Source organism: Ruditapes philippinarum, unplaced genomic scaffold (genome assembly GCF_026571515.1).
Source record: "Ruditapes philippinarum isolate M1 unplaced genomic scaffold, ASM2657151v2 ctg3307_1_1_1_1, whole genome shotgun sequence".
In the NCBI taxonomy this organism is placed as follows: Eukaryota; Metazoa; Mollusca; class Bivalvia; order Venerida; family Veneridae; genus Ruditapes; species Ruditapes philippinarum.
This window is the reverse complement of record NW_026855911.1, coordinates 118,751-137,661: the sequence shown is the minus strand read 5'-3', so window position 1 is coordinate 137,661 and position 18,911 is coordinate 118,751. Positions and strand designations below refer to the sequence as shown.

Here is an 18,911-nt window from a genome sequence, read left to right as displayed (position 1 = left end):
AGTGTGCATTTGTTTCTAACCGCTAATTAAAAATCACGTGGAATTAGTATTGGGTCACGTGTAGAGAAATTGGTAGCTACTGCATAGTTTCCGAATATAGTTAAGTGATTCAACCGGCAAGATATAACCAAAAATTTAATTACCAGATAAACAAACAATAGACAAACAAACAATAAGCTAAGGTTTCAATTGCATTTTAGTCCGACTAACGTAATATATGGAGAATTCCGAGGTCGTCGTGTGTGTATCATATGTGACAAGATTCATAACTCTAATAGCATCTTTGTTTCAGGACTTATCTCCTCTTTAAAAAATGTTACATACATTTTACTCTTATCATCTTTATCACTAAAGAGATTTACTTCACATTTCAGTGTTGTCTTTTCCATTACAAGATTGAATTTTCTGTCTGAATTTTTTATATAATCATTGGCATGGTCCTTACTGTGTTTAATATTTAATGAGTAAAGTTTGCTGTTTCCTTATATAGTTTTATACTTACTCCTGATATTTAGAGATCACTACAATTTATTTTCACACAGAATCTTGGCTTTCTTATTTATTATAGATTTTTGAAATTTAAATTCTTACGTCTCCTAACACCAGTAATGCTAGTTCAAAATAGTGGCATAAAACCAGACGCGAGGCGAGGTATTGGACGTTGGAGAGAAAACTCGTATCTGGTGGGTTTAGGTGTGATGTCCGAGAAAACTTTTAAACTGAGACTGGAAATTTGCTTTATTACCCGTACTTTCTAATGCTTTTATGCTAGCAGTTTTGATGAATTAACAACTATATTTACTTTTATTATTTTACGTTTTGTTCATTTGTAATTTACATCGTCAAGCAATGCAATATTGGTTTTTTTTTGTTTGTTTTTTTTACCAATGATCTATTTTTGTTATTATTTTATGAGGAAAGTTTAATTTTTACTGTATTTACTGTAGACTTAACATATGACTACATACTAGTTATTGGTCACTCTGCTGTTAATGTTCCAATTTAGTGTTAATTGCAAAATATCTTTATTAATTACATGAACCTTTATTATTTTTCATTCATCACAAATCCTTTACCATACACAAATATATGTTCAGTGTGAAAAATATTGAATTGGAGTTTCGGGAACAATATTTCTTCCATTGTTTTATATCCAAAATGAGTCTCGGCATATTATTTCACTGTATTCCTCTTTACAGTGACACATCTTTAAACACATGTTAGTTAATTTTTACAACGAATGTTAATTCACATAAATAAGTAAATGAGCAACAACCAATTTTCATATATCTTTAATGAAGTCAAAGAAAAATAAAAGAACAAAAGTAAACTGATAACGCATAATTAAGAGTAAAATCGTCTGAACATACAAATAAGGTGCGCTTGTCGGTAATCAAAATAAAAGAAATGGATACCTTTGATTATTTATCATTTCTTCTAATGACAAAATCTGAAACTGAATAAAAGCAATGCAAAGTAACCATAATGAGTTTCCTTCTTCTTCGCATCGGAATAATGATTTCCTGCTCTAATGAAATCGGAAAAAATAAACACATTTCATGACCCATTAGTTTCATTGGAATCTGAAAAGGTTAGCGCTAATTAAGGTTAATTGTAGCGGCGAAGACATAGAAAACCTCTTTATATTAAGAAGTATCAAAACACTGCGACCAAGCGTAAAGCTTTGCTAAAAAGTCACGGAGATAGGTCATTCATTAGGGAGGTTAACAATTAAAGACAATATACTCAAGTCACGCAACTTTCTACCTCGCTACAAGCAATAGTTGTCATAGCAACCGAGGCGCCATTTACATTTTCTGCCATTAGGAACATCAAATAAAATTGTTTTGATATTTAGAAATAAATTTATCTTAATCAAGTAGAACAGAACCGTGTGTCGTTATGACAACGTAATGCCAGCGTTGATGATGCCTGTCTGGACGTCACGTGGTCATAGCTGGGTGAAACAGGAATATTGTACATATTTGGAAAGAACATTTGATGATGCTTCCATAATTCGAGACTATGAAAAGCACGAGAATTGTGAAATTGGAATGCACTTTTAGACATGTCTGAAGTTAAAGTGTCAAATGTCGAACGGTTGTGAATCAACTTTTTGTCACCATCATTATCTCGGACAATGTCTTCTATCGAATGTAATGGTCTTGTTGCAATAGGCTTCCCACGGTCGTTCGGCTGACACTTGGATAAATTATTTTGTTGTTCTTTTTCCTCACCTGAAAAAAAAGTAAAATTTATTTTAGTAACTTACTGTATACGACTGTCACCGTACTTACATGTTAAAATCATAAAAATGAATGTAGAAAGTGTTCATGATTTTGTATGCAGTTGTACTTTTTTTACAGATGGATAAATTATCAATTATAAGCGTTGATTTGCGCGTAGCATGCAACGTATCTCATTGAAAATCGGCCACACATGCCGTTGCGCGTGCGCATCTCGCTTGTGAACCCAAGACGAAGACTTCATGAATATTTTAAACGAACAGTTGCGGGCGCTCGTATTTTTTCCAATTATTTCACCAAATGTGTGTTTTAATTGGCGATAAAATGACAATTGTCAAAATCTCAGATGAAAGAAAAGATAAAAAAAAAGTTTACATTATACCGTCTTATATGTTATTTGTGCTCCTAAAAGCACGCTGTAATATTTTTTTTATGTTTCTCATCTCTCCTGATCTCATCTCATGATCTTTTATCAAAGATTAAATCTAAAAGAATTATTTGCAATAGAGCTAACCTTAATTACCCAACAGTTTAGTCGTTGGCTATCATTTGATGCCTCATAAAGTACAAGAAAAGACGGACTGTACGCTACAGACAATTACAGTACAAAGACCCCTTTTTTTATACATTATTCCATGACCATACTAATGGCGAAATGTACTCATCCGTGATCACGATTGATACACGTGTGAAACATTATAAAAAACACACAAACAATGTTCTTGTATGTAGCCAATCTACAAATAATTCCAAAAATCATGTGGTCATTAAAGGTATATATACGATTAATTTAAAAAAACGCTGATTTTCTAGCAATGGGTGGAAATGAAAGGTTTTAATTTAACAAAATTCTAACAATGAATAATTTCATTAAAAAAATACGTAGACATACAACTCAATATTATATCAGTACATTTTAATAAGAATTTTTGTTGTGCTTTTATGGATGATCTGACTCTCGGGTAAAATTTCATGCAAATTAATAAATCATTAAAGTGATAGCTTTTTCAACTAACCATAACGATCGGGACCTTTTGTCTTATAGATAAGCATTCTTAAATTCAGATCATGCTAAAGAGAAAAACACATAATGTTAAGGGGTGGGTGTCAATAATGGTTTTCATTTGTTATGATTCACTTATCAAAGCTTCGGCAAGACAAGTATCTACGTTTATGGTAAAGCACAGATTACAATGTCTGTCCAATTCCTGTTAATCATTCTTGGAATCTTTTCACTTATATGACCATCGATTTATCACATTTTCCCTCCGCGGGCAGGGGAAACAAAAACAGCCTATAACATTTGCAGTTGTCAGGTCGTCAAAGGGGCTATCGTAAATTAACCGATAATCGGGCATTAAATGTATTAGAAATAACGGTTTTAATGAAATAATCAAATATTAATATGGTTGTCACACTCTCTGGGAATTCATTCACCAGTCTCTGCAACATTGATGTGAATGTGTAGAAATAACTCGTCAATGTGTCACACATTCACCCATATCTTATAACATTAATAAACAGGTGCCATTCTTCCTGCCGTTTGATTAAACGCTCAAACATCACTAAATACCCACTAAATAGCAAGCAATCCATAGTTAACTATTACCTAGGATAAGCCGAATAACGTTTTATTGCGCATTTCACGTTTTATGCCATACGATAAATGCCGTATTGACGGTAATATGATATGTACAGGACATTACGGGGTTAGAGAGAGAATTTAGTGGATTAATACCTGTGTATCTATTTTGTGTGATATTTATGACGCGCTCAACATTTAATGATGGCATTTGTGACAATTATCAGTTTTTGTAAACCACCTGTATAAGAAAGTTTTTTTTTGCTCTAATCTGAAATACTTTTCAATGTTTGTGAAGCTATTAAAGAGTGCACGTATTGAAGTGTTTACTGATCAAAAAGGAAAATGAGAAGTCATTATTGGTTGAATTACTTTTTTAGACTGCATATAAATAAATTGTGTGATTTCATGTTATTCCGTAAAATATGTAAGTTATTGTAAAACACCAATAGGCTTTTAAGTCTTCTTGAAGCTCCAGTGGAAAGACATAATGGGCCTCTCAGTCCGTAAAGACCTAATTGGTCTGGAAGTCCGTAAAGATCTTATGGGCCTGTAAGTCAGTAAATACCTAATGGACCTGTAAGTCCATAAAGATCTGATGGAACCTGTAAGTCCGTAAAGACCTTATTGGGCTGCAAGTCAGTAAAAACATAATGGACCTGTAAGTTCATAAAGACTTAATTGGTATGTAAGTCCGTAAAGACGTAATGGGCATGTAAGTCCATATTGACATAATGCATGGGTCTGTATTTCCGTATAGACCTTATGGGCTTGTATGTCCGCAAAGACCTAAAGGGTCTGTAAGTCCGTAAAGATCTAATTGGCCTGTAAGTCCGTAACGCCCAATAGCGCCTATAGCTCATCGTTTCGCCCCATTTGTCACTGTTAAGCATATTGCAATTAATTAAAATCACTAATATCGCAAGGGAAACAAAAGGGAAAACAATAGCGTTATTTAGACTTATAAGAGTTAATTAATAACTAAATTACGTAATGGTATGGTCATTGAATGCCGATTTGGTAATTGCAAAAAAATGATGGTTTCTGCTCTATATTAGTTTTATAAGTATTGCTGAAAGAGGAAATGTATGTATTTCATTGTGTTTATTTTACATAATATTTTTACAGAATACAAACTTACGTAACATTGTTTATATGTATGAAAACATATTGTAATAAATTGGTTTCGCCAAGCCCAATGATGAGTGTGTATTATTTGACTCCAAAAAGCATTAACATCTAGTTTTAAAGTATCATGTAATTTGATTGAATGCACTTTGAATAAGCAGCGTGTAATTTCTGTTGCTTTAATTTGTTTCATACCAAATGTGTGGTTACTTTACATGCAATTTATGACTTAATGTTAATGCTGCTATCATAATATAATGACACACGTTAAAAGATTGATTTTTCTACTGCTAATGAGAGAATAATTACATTTAAGTAAAAACTTATTATAATTTATATACTTATGGTTGTTTACTTAAAAAAAAACTCGTACAACGCTGGGTAACTTACACAAAGACGAACTAATAATTTACACCGATCATTTGATAATATATAGCAAAAATGATGTGAATTTTGTGGTTTAAGTATTTAATCTTAATGACTCAATGTTTCGTTTGAATCAGACAGGTAGATAATTTTATACACTTATTTAACAAATTTAAAAGAAACACCGCGACGGTATACTATTTTTCCAGAGCATGACGCGGCATGAAAATTAGTTTCTAGTTTTCGCTAATTTTCGTAATTTTTATTTATTGCTTAAATGCTTATATTTAACCCGACACAGCATATAAAGATTACAATCTCTAAAATATATTGCATATGATTTCTAAATGTATTGTTAAATGTTCTTATTTACATTGATTTTATTTCAACTAAAAAGCTATAGATTGGGTGTTGTAGTTTTCGTTGTAATTTATGACTTTTTAAGCAGACAATACCTACAGACAAAACATTTATCTATCATTTTGATGTGTGTTTTTTGTATACATGTACCTTAACACTTGCACTTTAAAGATTGACTGCAAAGCATACAACTAACAATAAAGACCATTATAAAAAATGAAGAAAAATGTAAGGTTTACATTTCAAACAGAATATTATTCCAGGGTATCTTTTTTCTACGATAGTTTATAAAGGTGAAGAGGTAACATTTCGTAACAGGTTTCCTTTTCCATTTTTTGTCTTTATTTATAAGATGGCGTTCCCATGGAAGATGAACATATTTAAAACACCGGGAAGACACGAACTGGTATTAGATACAATGATGACTGTATACAACAGTCTTAAAATTCCCATCGCCGTAAACAGCTGGAATTACCCCTCTCCAATTTCCTCTCTTTTCAATTACTACGACCCTGTACTCAATAATTGAAGTATTAGCTACTGTCCGCCTATTTATTATCAGGACAAAACATGGACGTTAAACATCCAATAAATGATTCATGCCCAACAAAATCTTCTTTATTTCATCAATAATTTACAAGCAATTACTGTAATCGACAGTAAATATTGAAATAAAACGATACCTTTTGTTATTTCTCCGTTTTGTTTATCGTCCGTCCTGCCACTGTAATTCAAACTGTCACATCTTAATCTTTTGCTTTCGGCTGATGTGCTCTTTTCGTCTTCAGATAATTGTCTTTTTCTGTCATTTATATCACGGGTAGATTCAATGCCTTTAACTGAATGTTCTGGTAAAGATTTATCGTTCGGAACCTCTCCGGGCTCCAGAAGCGCTGGCAAAGGTTGAACAAGGCGTGGATATGAGAGCCCTGGGATGCTTAAAGGGTAAAGTGCTGCAGGGTTATGTCTTTGATATAAAGCCTGTAATGTGGGTGATGGTATAGGAGGATAAAATACTGGAGACATTTCGTTTGACAAGACACCGTCACTGTTGAAAGCACCGGCATTGCGAAGTATTCTATTTATAGAACTTATGCTGGGAATAGATTGATCATCACAAATTCTTTGAGACAGAAGATAATCTCGAATCTCCCACGCAAATATAGACGGGTTTTCTTTCTTCAGTTGCAGAATCTTTCGAACGACGAGGGGCGTGGCAACTTGCTGCAATAAATCATCAAATACTAATAAAATAGCGAAATTTCAAAAGAAAGGCAGAAAATGTTAATAATCTCGCAGACTTCTGAAATTCATTGAAATTCTATTTTAAAGCATCTTCAAAACGGGTATGAAATACTAATGAGGCATACAATACTATGGTGGTTTTACCTTTGGTTTATTTCCGCCAATGGAGCCTGGTTTAATGGATCCGGTCTCATAATAACGAGTCAAAATCTTGCTCACACAACCATGTGAAACTAGCAGTTGGCGGGAAATATCGCAGGGTCTAACGCCCATATGAGCTAACTCTACAATCCTCCGTCTCACGTGATCCGGTAAAGGCCGGCCATTGACAAATACCCCTCCAAGTTGGTTTACGCCAGTTTGACCTTAAAATAATTTGAAGAAGAAGAAAATCATTATCTCTCCTGTACGGAATTGTTCAACTGATGTTACACTTGACACATTATAAACCATCTCAAACTCCAACATCATTGTTTGATAGAAAATTAATTATTTTTTATCTGATATCATCAATTTTGGCACACGCATGACGCTTTACACTCATATTTTTCATACAAATATTGAAGATATTCTATTTTTGTTTTGTCACTTTGAAAGCATATTATCGTAATAATTAGATAATATATATGTATCAGGGCAATAATCATCAGGTTGCCGGAAAGTATCAAATTTATTGGTCAAATGCAGGTTAAATTGCTATTTCATTAAAATCGAACGACTTCAGCATAACGTAGGTCACGTGTTCCTGAAAAAGGTATAGCCAAAGAAAGAAATGGCCGATTATGTCACAGCCTGCTTAGGCATGCGCCTTTACTATCAAGAATAAAGGTTTCCCGTTGAAGGTGACATGCGTGGGTTAATGAACTGTGAACCCTTTTTTATTTTTTACGTGATTAATGTTATCTTAAATTCGTATTTTGGACATTTAAAAATCAACAATACAATCGGGCTTGGGTCGTTACCTTTGTACGGGAATAAATAATGAGAAAAATGAATTATTTCTGTTCTTTTTTCTGAAGAAAAGCTTTTTTTTATATAAATCATCAGTGAAATAATTGCCGAAAGAATATTGTAATGGCGTTATAGGGATCTCATCGGTAAAAGTGAAGATTTGACAAGCTTACTTTATACATTTATTGTTATTTCTTATTTATCTAAGATATACAATGTTTCATTATACGTATTACGTTATTGGCTCCATGACTTGTTTTACTATTTGGACAGGTAAATGGATTTGGTATCAGATGGGCCAAATTAGATACCATTTCTTTTCTGCATTGTATCAGTTAGTGAAATTTTAAAGATTTTTACAAAAAAAAAAAAGTCGGCATTGACAGTGGCTATTAAAGTAACGCCCCTATTTTCAAAAAATCTTTCAAATGTACACTTTTTTTACAAACCTAATCATAATGAGATTTTTTTGTAAAGCTGTTGTGTTTCTCTTTTTGTTTCCTTTTTTTCTAAAGCACGATGTGTTAAAAAACACGCACATTGCGTGAATTGCAATGGTTTCATTACCTCACATGCAAACCTTTTCATTGATTATTTTAGCTTTCGAACTAATAGAAAATGATTAGAAAGGCATTTATTATGTTTCAATTTGCACAACAATAATAATCACTAAATTGAGCAATTGTTTTTACACGAAAATCTGTTCTAATGTTCATATCAGTTAGAAATATGTTATCAATATTACATTATTGTATTACTGTAATTACAGAATTCAAGTTTTTCCGTGAAATCAATGACGCAATAGTTGGCATCATAAAATCTTCTTGACTGCATTTCTCTAAATTATGACCTCCGGCATGAACTGAGCACATATGCTTTAATCCTTTAAATGGCTATATCGTCCCAGCATCCGACGCTGATGCATTAGGGGTCTGACTTTTTCTACTCTAAATTGGACATCGATAGAGGAGATGGGCAGATAAAATATTTGAAATCGATTTTCAATAATAAAACAGTGACGATCAGGAATGACTTTGCATGTTAAAAGAAATTTTAGTGATCCTGTATCTTAGAAGTTGAAATATTAATTTTGATATTAATATAACCTCCGTGTCACACGGGACGGTACTATCGTCCGGGATCCGGCACTATCAAGCCGTGATCACATACAATTAAGATTATTGTATCGGCGAAGGTTTGTCTGTAACGTCTTGAGACGCGTGAACAAGGCAAACTGTTATGGTTCTTTCACGGATATGCTAGTATGAAAAATAACTTAATAAATTGTGATTCGATTAAACCGTATAAAAAGGCTATGTTAATTTACCTACTCTGGCGACATAGCTTTCAAACTTAATTTAATCGACACGCATTACTGTCGTTTCTTAAATATGAAATAAAAACAAGGCAGACACGTACTCTTAGTGTCTACATCATGCATGCCTCAACTATTTGATAAATTTCTAAAATAAATACCGACTTTAAAATGGGCTTTATGATCAAATTGTTAATTAACAAAAGTTGTAATTATGACTTTCAATTTCAATTAAAAAATACACAACTACAAACATCAAAATATTTCATGGGCATATATGATATAATATTAATGTCTTAGCAAGCAAACACACACAGACAAACAGTAAAACTAACAAACAAAAACACGATTTACTAGAAAATTGGTAGCCCATAATGTTGCAAATATTTTATTTCGGTTACAAACTAACTCAAAGACGGGGAATGTTTTTGATGGAATGCATTTAATTCAAATAATAAAAAGCAATGGTAAATATATGCATTTTTATATGTATAAATTTAGATGTATGATTTCACTGTTCATATAAATATGTAAATATGTAGGAGCCGTTTCATAGAAAACCACTGTATCTTGCCGAAAATAATCTGCTCAATTATATTCCAAAGTATTTTCTTTTTTAATATTTTTATATTAAAAATTTAATATTAACACGCAAATATCTGAAAACGTGTACATGTAAACACGACACGCCCTCTTCTTTTACAAAATTTAATGCCTATCATGCATAATTTTTATTCCAAATATTAATTTTGTCGACGACTTTTACAGAAATGTAACATAGTTGACGAAGAAGAAACATCTGGATAAACACACCTTTATAAGCGGACACAGGTTTGTATTGTGTATACATTCTCAAAATCAAATCAAAATTGTGGTCTTTTAACAATTTTATTTAACAATTTTAATAAACAATTGTATTTGTATTTTCTAATTTCTCTAATTCTCGGCATTTTCAATAAAAAAACTAAATTGTTCACATTCATATAAATGGTAATTTTATATAAACATTAAAACGTTTTTATTTATTTATTTATTTATTTATTTAACATGAATATTTTTACTCTTGCATTTAACTGAAAGTTATTTAAATTAAACATTTTTTAAAGAAAAAATAGAGAAAATAACAATAAATGTACTGCAATATCTCAAGACGACATAAATCCTAGATTGTAATAAAAACAGCTTCAGTTTTTATTGTTATAATAATATAAAACGATCAAATCTTTGACATTTAATATTAGCAATAATTTAACAATAAATGGGTATCATTTAATTCAGTATCATCACGTGCCATGATACGCCATTTCTTATGAGATAAACATATAAAACATTTCTTATCGCAAGTGTCACATTAAAAAAAAACTAAATTTAAAATGTTAATGCCCGTGACAAATGACTATGTCCGTAACAAATGTATTTTTTGATAGCTTACTTAAACACAGGTAACACCAAAACAATTTTTTTGACCTTAATTTAGTTTCAAAAAGCAATAGACATTCTAACAAACATGTACAAATACTCTTAAAGAATAATTCCATGGATATAACCTGAATTAAAAAATAATTATATTAAACAATTGATTGATAAATGTATGAATAAAGCAAAGAAAATTACATATGCCACATTTGGATTTAGTAAAAACAACAATATATCATTCTACTATTCACTCTGAGAACTCATTTAGTAAATATCCTAAATTATCTGTTTTACAAGACGCGCACGTTCACACTGACAAATTAATAAAAACAACTGAAAAGGATGGCAATGAAAACAAATTACATAAAAATTGCAGACTCGTTTTTGATTGGATCTATTCATGAGGGATACTGGAAAATTGCAACATCTCTCACACACCCTAGCACCGGCTTAAGAGGTATTCAATTTTCATTGTTGAAATGTGCTGGAATCAATGATCCTGAAGGACCATGAAATATAACAACATTGATAACAACATTGTTATTACAGATGCCTTAAGTCGGTTTTAAAATCACGCCAACGCTCATCACGTGTCCACATATAAATGCCATCCACGAAAATAATGCGTTACCTTTTTCGGGAAATTATTTTCTGAGATTAAATATATATAATTATGGGACAAATGTCAATTGAATACAAACTTATATGCCTAAACATTCAGTTAAAAAGCTTTAAGTTAAAATTATTCCGGCGTTTCAACACTCGAGAACTTTTGAAAGTAAAAGAAACCCATTCTATCAAACAAATATAAGACTGTTGACGCTATTATCCGATATTGAATATCCAAAATGACAAAATACAATTAATTTTGGTAAATTGGGCGATATTTCCGCCTTATATTACGCTTAACTATGACATTGCAAGATTACTTCTTTATTAAACATGAGATTAACTCATAAAACAATATTTGTGCTTTCAACTTTACTCACCTGTGTGCGGCATGCTTTGATTTATGTCACCTTAATGACGCCTATACGCTTACTATCACAGCACGATCTGAAATACATAAAACCTATTGAGCAATTAAAGGTTTTAAATATTTAAAGCAAGTCTTAAATGGTTACGGCCATTTTGAAAACTTAAGCACATAACCGTATAATTGCTTGCATTCACGCATTTCTTCAACTGTAAACTGAAATGACTGTTGTAAGCAGCTCTTTCATACTCAATTTAAGAGGTTAAATGAATACGATAAACTCATCCGTGCTGTATAAAGTTGATAAAACCGCACTACTAATAGATACTACTTTCCATTTTTTTACTGTTTCGTTATATTTTTCCCGACGTAACACGTAAATGAGTGTCATAAAATATTATACAAATAAGCTTAGCTGTAATAAGATGAATATACTTAATTCTTAAAGAGGTAAATCGGCTGTTTATTTATCAATCCTGAGCAGGTAATTTTACGATGAACAACTTTCAGACATAACACATGATTTATTCTATGATATTATAATATCGTGTTGAGAAAAATGCTTGCTAAATTAAGATTAGAATTATATCACATATTCTGCCTTCCTTGCCTCACTTTACACAATGGTCATTTGCTATTATGACTTGATGTAAGGTTGTTAAATATATTTCTACCTGACCATTCTACATATCCGCCTTATTTTAGGAATAATGTATGAAAAAGTATACATTCCTCTTAAGTTGTTAGCACATTTTCACAAATTATGTATATTAAAAAAGCACAACGTGTATTAGAAACAAAAAATTTCTGCGCATTACTTACTATAATCATAACTGCACTTTTATGGTATATACTGTTTATATTTTAAAACCCTCAATATGATTTTGAAAATATTTTCTTCATTTGATTATTTATTTTCTTGGGAGTGACAAAGGTGACTGTTGTTAAATACTTCAAAGGAAATTGTCCTAAGCCGGCTCTTTATCAGTCATCTCTTAATTTATATTGATAGTTCTCATTTATATTGATCAGTAAAATGATTTCAATTGTTATTACACACCGTCCAGCTATTATCTTAAAATACTACTAAGTACAAATATCTGCCTTTTTATGCATTAAAGACCTCATTTTATTTCTTTGTCTTTCTATTCAGAAGAAATTTATTTTGTTTGAAACGTCTTTGTACGTTGTCTTTGATTGTTCTTTCATAAAGTAAAATTTGAGAATGATAGTTGCTACTTTACAGTGTAACAATTAGACCAATTTATCGCCTTTTGAAACTTTTATTGCTTTCATTTAAAAGTGTTTGAACTGGCAAGGTATATCAATTCATGAGTTATCACCCGTAAATATCAGTGTAATTGAAATGTTTTCTCCATTATTAAGCCATCATTTACATTCTTTGCTTCCATCAGAAGTTTTAGTTGTAAATAAAACACATTTTACGGAAGAATTGAGTTTTAAAAATGATTTAATCGTCGTAGAACTAAGAATGAGTTTTATGTGTTTTAAATGAAATATGCTTGTGAAAATTATGTTACATTTTATTGTGTATATTACACAGGAATGCAGTACTTATAATTTATGATACATTTGTACTGTTACAAATCACCGGATTTTTTCTCACGCCTTTATTTTCAAAAATTTGATAAATTGAAAGATTATGAGCCAATTTGCTTTAATCTGGTGACGTTCTCCGGGATGCCAATTTGCAACATTAACTTATGACTAATCCAGTTATAAGTAATGACTTTGCTTGAACAAACACTGATATGATAATGGTGTCAGTAGCTCTAGTACCGGTTGGTTCAGTCAGTGATTTACAATCTTTGATCATAACCACAATCACAATGTGATACAATGTTTCACCACCAGAAAATAGCTGGTATATTGATTGAAAAAATACTTTAAAAAACAGTTTTTATGGTTTCTTATCTACTCAAAGCTGTAAAAATGTTGAAATCGTGTGCCAGGAAGGGTCAGAGATTTGTTTTCAATTACATATGTAAACATTTGTAAAATAAATATTGTAAAAAAATCGTGATGACAACCAACAGATGGTGCCTCCATTTTAAATTTTATTTCATCAGATATCACAAACTTTGCTATCGTTATTATAAAATAACACAATTAAACACAATTAACACAAAGATATTTATAATATTCATTAAACAAAAATATATTTAAAGATTTTATACTGGGTTTTCATTACAAGGTTGGAGCCATTTGAAGTTTTCTCAGCATTACATTCGAAGTCCGAATATAAGAATGTTTGAATTAAAAAATATTCAACGTTTTTGTATGTTATCCGCTGATATTAAATTGACCAGTAGGTTCGGTTCATTGGTATAACGGAAAATATAAAAGTTGGCTCTGACCTGCCTTACAAACTCACAGCTGATGACTGAAACAACTTCTAGTCAATTCCATAAATTCTTCCAAATGAATTAATGGCAAATAATGTACTAAATAGTACATAATTAAACTGTATGTAGAAAGAAAGGTTGCTCTGCCGGTCCCTTTATCCCATATAATACCCTATATACTGAATATATATTTACTTTTACCGTACAAATATCTTTGACAAAACTTCTAATTATTATTCCTTTATTGCAAGAGGATCTTAATCGTTATTTTATGTAATATCTTTTGAGCCAAGTTAAAAGTTTGTTGTTAAATAAAATTAAATAAAGGAATTATAAATGCGATTTAATGGGGCGACCACTCATAAATAGATATTTGCCAAACAAGTTCTAGTTTATTATAAAATGTATACATTTCGAGTCCTTCATGATAATGCAGTTCGCGTACTTAAAAATAATTATAAGGTAATGTTTGTGTGAGAAGAAAACTATTCCATATTTTGATGCATGGCGCAACCAGGTTCAATTTAAAGTTGAGAATGTTCAGAGAAAACGTATTAATAAATTACATTTATGATATTATCTAAGTAAACTTATAAAATTAACCTTGGAAGGACTTAATCTAATGTTGCTAGAACTTGTTGCCAAACCCTTTTGCTTTTTGTTATAAACTCATCATTTGTATAATAGCTGACATGTAATTGATGCAATAAAATATGTTTAAACTATTAAAATAAACAAAAATGTTACAGGGAAATTAAAGGCATCATTCAATTCTAATGAGTGGCTTTAGTCAGTTTTTAGAATAATTATAACGAGTCTGTTTTAATACAGTTTTGATATTTGATACAGTCACAGCAAATTAAGGCATACCTTTTAAGGTTATATTTTTGAATATATTATCATATATTGTCTACTTTGTATGCACATGTGAATCGATAAAGTATTTCCAGTGTCTTATGAAACGATTGATCATTTTACAATGAGACAAAAGTACATTTTAAGTCATTTGCTAATGTTTTATCTGTTACAGAACATTTATTTTACGATGATTGCAATAACGTCTGTTCACATATATATCAAGACATGTTTAACATATTGCCACTAAGTAGATCATTGCGCACGCAGACAATTCTGAAGCAACAGCAAACGCAGACAATGGGATCTACCGGAAGTGTGCACGCATCCGAAGATTATTACCGGAAGCTTGTTCCGTTGGAAGCCACAACCGCAATTAAAGTTGGAAAATAAAACATTTGATGGGAGCTGATTTGAATCTCTGTTTGCTTTGAGACTAAACGCAAGACGTTAGTGATTTTCCTAAACATTGGAGAATTAAGATATATCAAAAAACATTTGTGTCTGAATCATTCGAAAGCACATTTGTTGCGATAACTTTAATATTGATTATTGTAATGTGCAACTATCAGTAAAGACTGCATCACTTATTCTTTAATATCTTTCCATGGTTGTATTTTTTTCAATTATCAAAAAGGATCTATAAGGCTAATTCATTAGTTTAAAAAACTCAGTTTGGCATACCCTTGAATGACTTACTATTGTAAAGCCTACTGGTTTGTGGGTGGAAAAAGGTGTTGCGCAAATTCATATTATTTCGACTTGACTCAGTGATACTGGGAAGGGCGTATTTAATGTGGAAGAACTTGACTTTAAAATAGTATGTTGGATGGAAATCAAATATTCTATGATTAAATGAAAGATGATAACATGCTGTATAAAATATATCCCAAAAAATTACGATCTTTAACTCTCAGATTTAACACACATTTACTATATAATTAATCATCTGATCAAACATCGAAAATTGTGAACAAAATTACAATGTAAAAAAAAATGTGCTTATGGAATATACATTTTGTTATTAGGATTAATACAATATTTGAATGCAGTGTTTGATATTTACGTCACAATTACTATTGTTATTTTATCAATTCAATTATGCTCGTGGCAACATTATTATAAATAATTTGAAACATAAAATCACAGTACAGTTATAAGAACTGAATATACTCGTAATCAATATGAAAAATGGAATAATATATAAAAATGATTATATTAATATGTGTTGATTTGTAAATTAGTAACTACAGGTATAAAAAGCTCACTATGGTGATATTTGGGATAATATTTTAAAAAATGTACTATGTTATAAAGTTCTGCAAATATAGTAAAATTGAAATGATAGCTTATAAGCAAATTATTGATATACAAGAAGCCAATGTACAATTTCAAACTTACATGCAATATCGATATACATGTATATAAACACATATTCTACCAGTGCACCATCAGTGCACCAAAGAGTCTGCATCTTACATACATTTTCCACATTTGTTAGCTTATTATATTTTTCTTCTTCATAAAACACACTTTAAAACTGTTCAAAAACGATGCTATCAAAAGCAAAATAATTTCCTTGTCATATTTTCTTTAAATGCACTCATACAAGTACAAGAACGCTACGTTTATGAAATGAATCCTCAAACCTCTAGATATATTCATATGAAAATGTCATAATCACGACAACAAATTTTACTATCCAAACATATATCATCGTTTTTCTAATTTTGCAGTGAAAATTTTAAGTGCATATAGCATTTAATGAAATAAATTAAATTCACGATAATATCTTCTCTTTTCCAACCCATTTCATTCAGCATCTCATACTGTAAATATCTACTTATCCATAACTTTATCTCCAAGATTAAGTGTTATGAGAATATTTTTAAATCGTTAGTTATCTACATATTTGAGAAATTATAAAGTATTTAAATTATATTTCAAATTAATGACACATAGCAAAAACATAAATTACTTACATGGTATAGTCAAATGAATAACAGAATCTGCACGGATTAAAAATAATTCAAAACATGCAAAAAATATTATTTTCTGTTACTTCTTACGTATGTATCCAGGGTATTTAATGTTTTAAAGTAAGTTTTCATGGTATTATTTCTACCGAAACTGGAAAAGAGCGCGTGGCCATGATACGCTCCGCGTGAGCACGTTCTCGCCCTATCATAGCCCTAAGCCAATCGCAATACAGCTTTCATTTAGAATCGGAAATTAACTTCGCAGCCGTTACAATACAAATCATTTACACTGGTTTATTTCACCTCATGAATTTTTAAAGCATATCGAAAGCGAGGATTGGTAAACAAGAACAAATTAGGAGAAATCGTGCGCGATGAAAATAAAGTAACGATGAGAGCGCTCGTTGTGACCAAGACAGATGTTTTAACGAAGGTTTGAGTCTAACTGATTTGAGAAGTAATTAATCTTTATGCCGATTCGTGCATTTCTTGAAGAATTTTATCTCGGAGCTAGTTAGTTTGAAGACATTATTGACGGCATGAAAGTATCTGAAACACTCTTAAACATATAACTTGGGTAAATTGACTGTCGTCATTTTTGATTTTGTGAAAACAAATAAGGAAACCTTAATTATGTACTAAGGAAAGCAATTTTAACATTTATGTTGTAATTGTAGTTAATGAGACTACTTTCTGTATGTTCAGATTTTCTTTATCAAAGACCAAAATTGCCTGACATTTATGGTCAACAATTTATTACCAAGGAATTCTAATGCCCTTTTCTTATGCCCTTTTCTAATTTATTCTAATTATTTTATTTTTCTATCCTGTACGTAAAAAACCCCAAAAATGTACTGCGTGAGTATATTTTATTTATATATAATTTAATCTAATTTCATTTTATATATCCATGAAATTCAAATATATAAAATTGACTTGTACGACAAGATGACCAACGTGATACTCAACATGATGTGAGATATTTTTTACCAAATATAATCATTCTGTACATATATAGATATATAATGTATTAAATCATTTGATTGTCTGACAATTACAAGGAAAGATACTCTGTATAGTGTTTTATTCTTAAGTATTTCTCATTGAAACTTAAACTTAAGAAATAGTTTTACCGCATTTGCATTGATCAATCAAGTTAATGTTATTTTGTGTCAGAAATAGGACTTCCTTTTTTAAATCTTATTTTTTAATGTCTTTTTCTAGAGCAGATATTGACTTTAAAAGTATAACATTACAGAAGGAGAAGAAGCTATATAGACTCTAAGATGTGATTCTTTGCATAAAAAGCTCTTCTCTTATAGTAACTGGCAATCCACCAATAGAATATTTTCCCTTTCAAAATAACCAAACCTTATGTGAGAAAAGGCAAACATTAAAATATCACTGCTGTTAAATCATTCACATTTTCATCTCAAGACTAAATTATTTAAATTTTCTGAAGAATTAATATTGTATCTAATTTGAAAATAATTAAAATTCATTTTAGTAATAATTAATCACAAATTAATTCATTACCTGATTATAAACTGATTAATAAATTAAACATTAAATTATCAATTATCCCATTTCTTCCATACAGGTACAGACGCCTAATTGGATCGCTTCAACAAAAAACCTTAACGCTGAAAACGACCACATGGCATTACAATATTTTAAATGCAAGGTTTCAAATATGAAAAAAAGATTTATGTTTGTATCTCAAGCTTCATGTCGGTATCAAGACAGCCGTGAAATATCGTAAGCTATTGTTCAATCTTTTAGTAAATTTATCAATAGTTTACGATATGGTATCTAAATATTCTAGCCTTCAAATTAAAAAAAAATGACAAATGACTAATAGTATGTTATTTAATATATGCACTGTACATGTATGGCGGTTTATGTTGTACATTGTTGACAGCGAAGATGCAGTCACAAATGTAAGTAATATCAAATACAACATGTTTTTGCAAATATTTTTTATGGTTTTAAAAATTAAAGTTACATATTCTTGAATAAAAATGAGCAATACTGAGGATTCTAAGTTTTGAATATTGAATATTTTGTTGTGATTTGAAGTTTTTGTAGAGTGAAACTTGTATATTTAACAAATACTTACAATGAAA

At 30.6% G+C, this 18,911-nt stretch overlaps 1 protein-coding gene across 2 annotated transcripts; it reads right to left on the bottom strand.

The window, feature by feature from the left end:
- Window positions 1-1,282: 1,282 nt before the first annotated feature.
- On the bottom strand, window positions 1,283-16,916 carry LOC132744784 (paired box protein Pax-9-like). 2 transcript variants are annotated; one of them, XM_060733563.1, is made up of 5 exons: window positions 16,789-16,916; window positions 11,599-11,665; window positions 7,072-7,292; window positions 6,366-6,906; window positions 1,283-2,237 (listed from the first exon to the last, which is right to left on the bottom strand). In XM_060733563.1, exons 2-5 carry the CDS (start codon window positions 11,609-11,611, stop codon window positions 1,876-1,878), a joined length of 1,137 nt encoding a protein of 378 aa, XP_060589546.1. In that variant the 5' UTR covers window positions 11,612-11,665; window positions 16,789-16,916; the 3' UTR covers window positions 1,283-1,875. The 2 variants fall into 2 exon arrangements, with proteins under 2 accessions (XP_060589546.1, XP_060589545.1); XM_060733562.1 differs by lacking the exon at window positions 16,789-16,916 and adding an exon at window positions 16,208-16,504.
- Window positions 16,917-18,911: the final 1,995 nt, after the last annotated feature.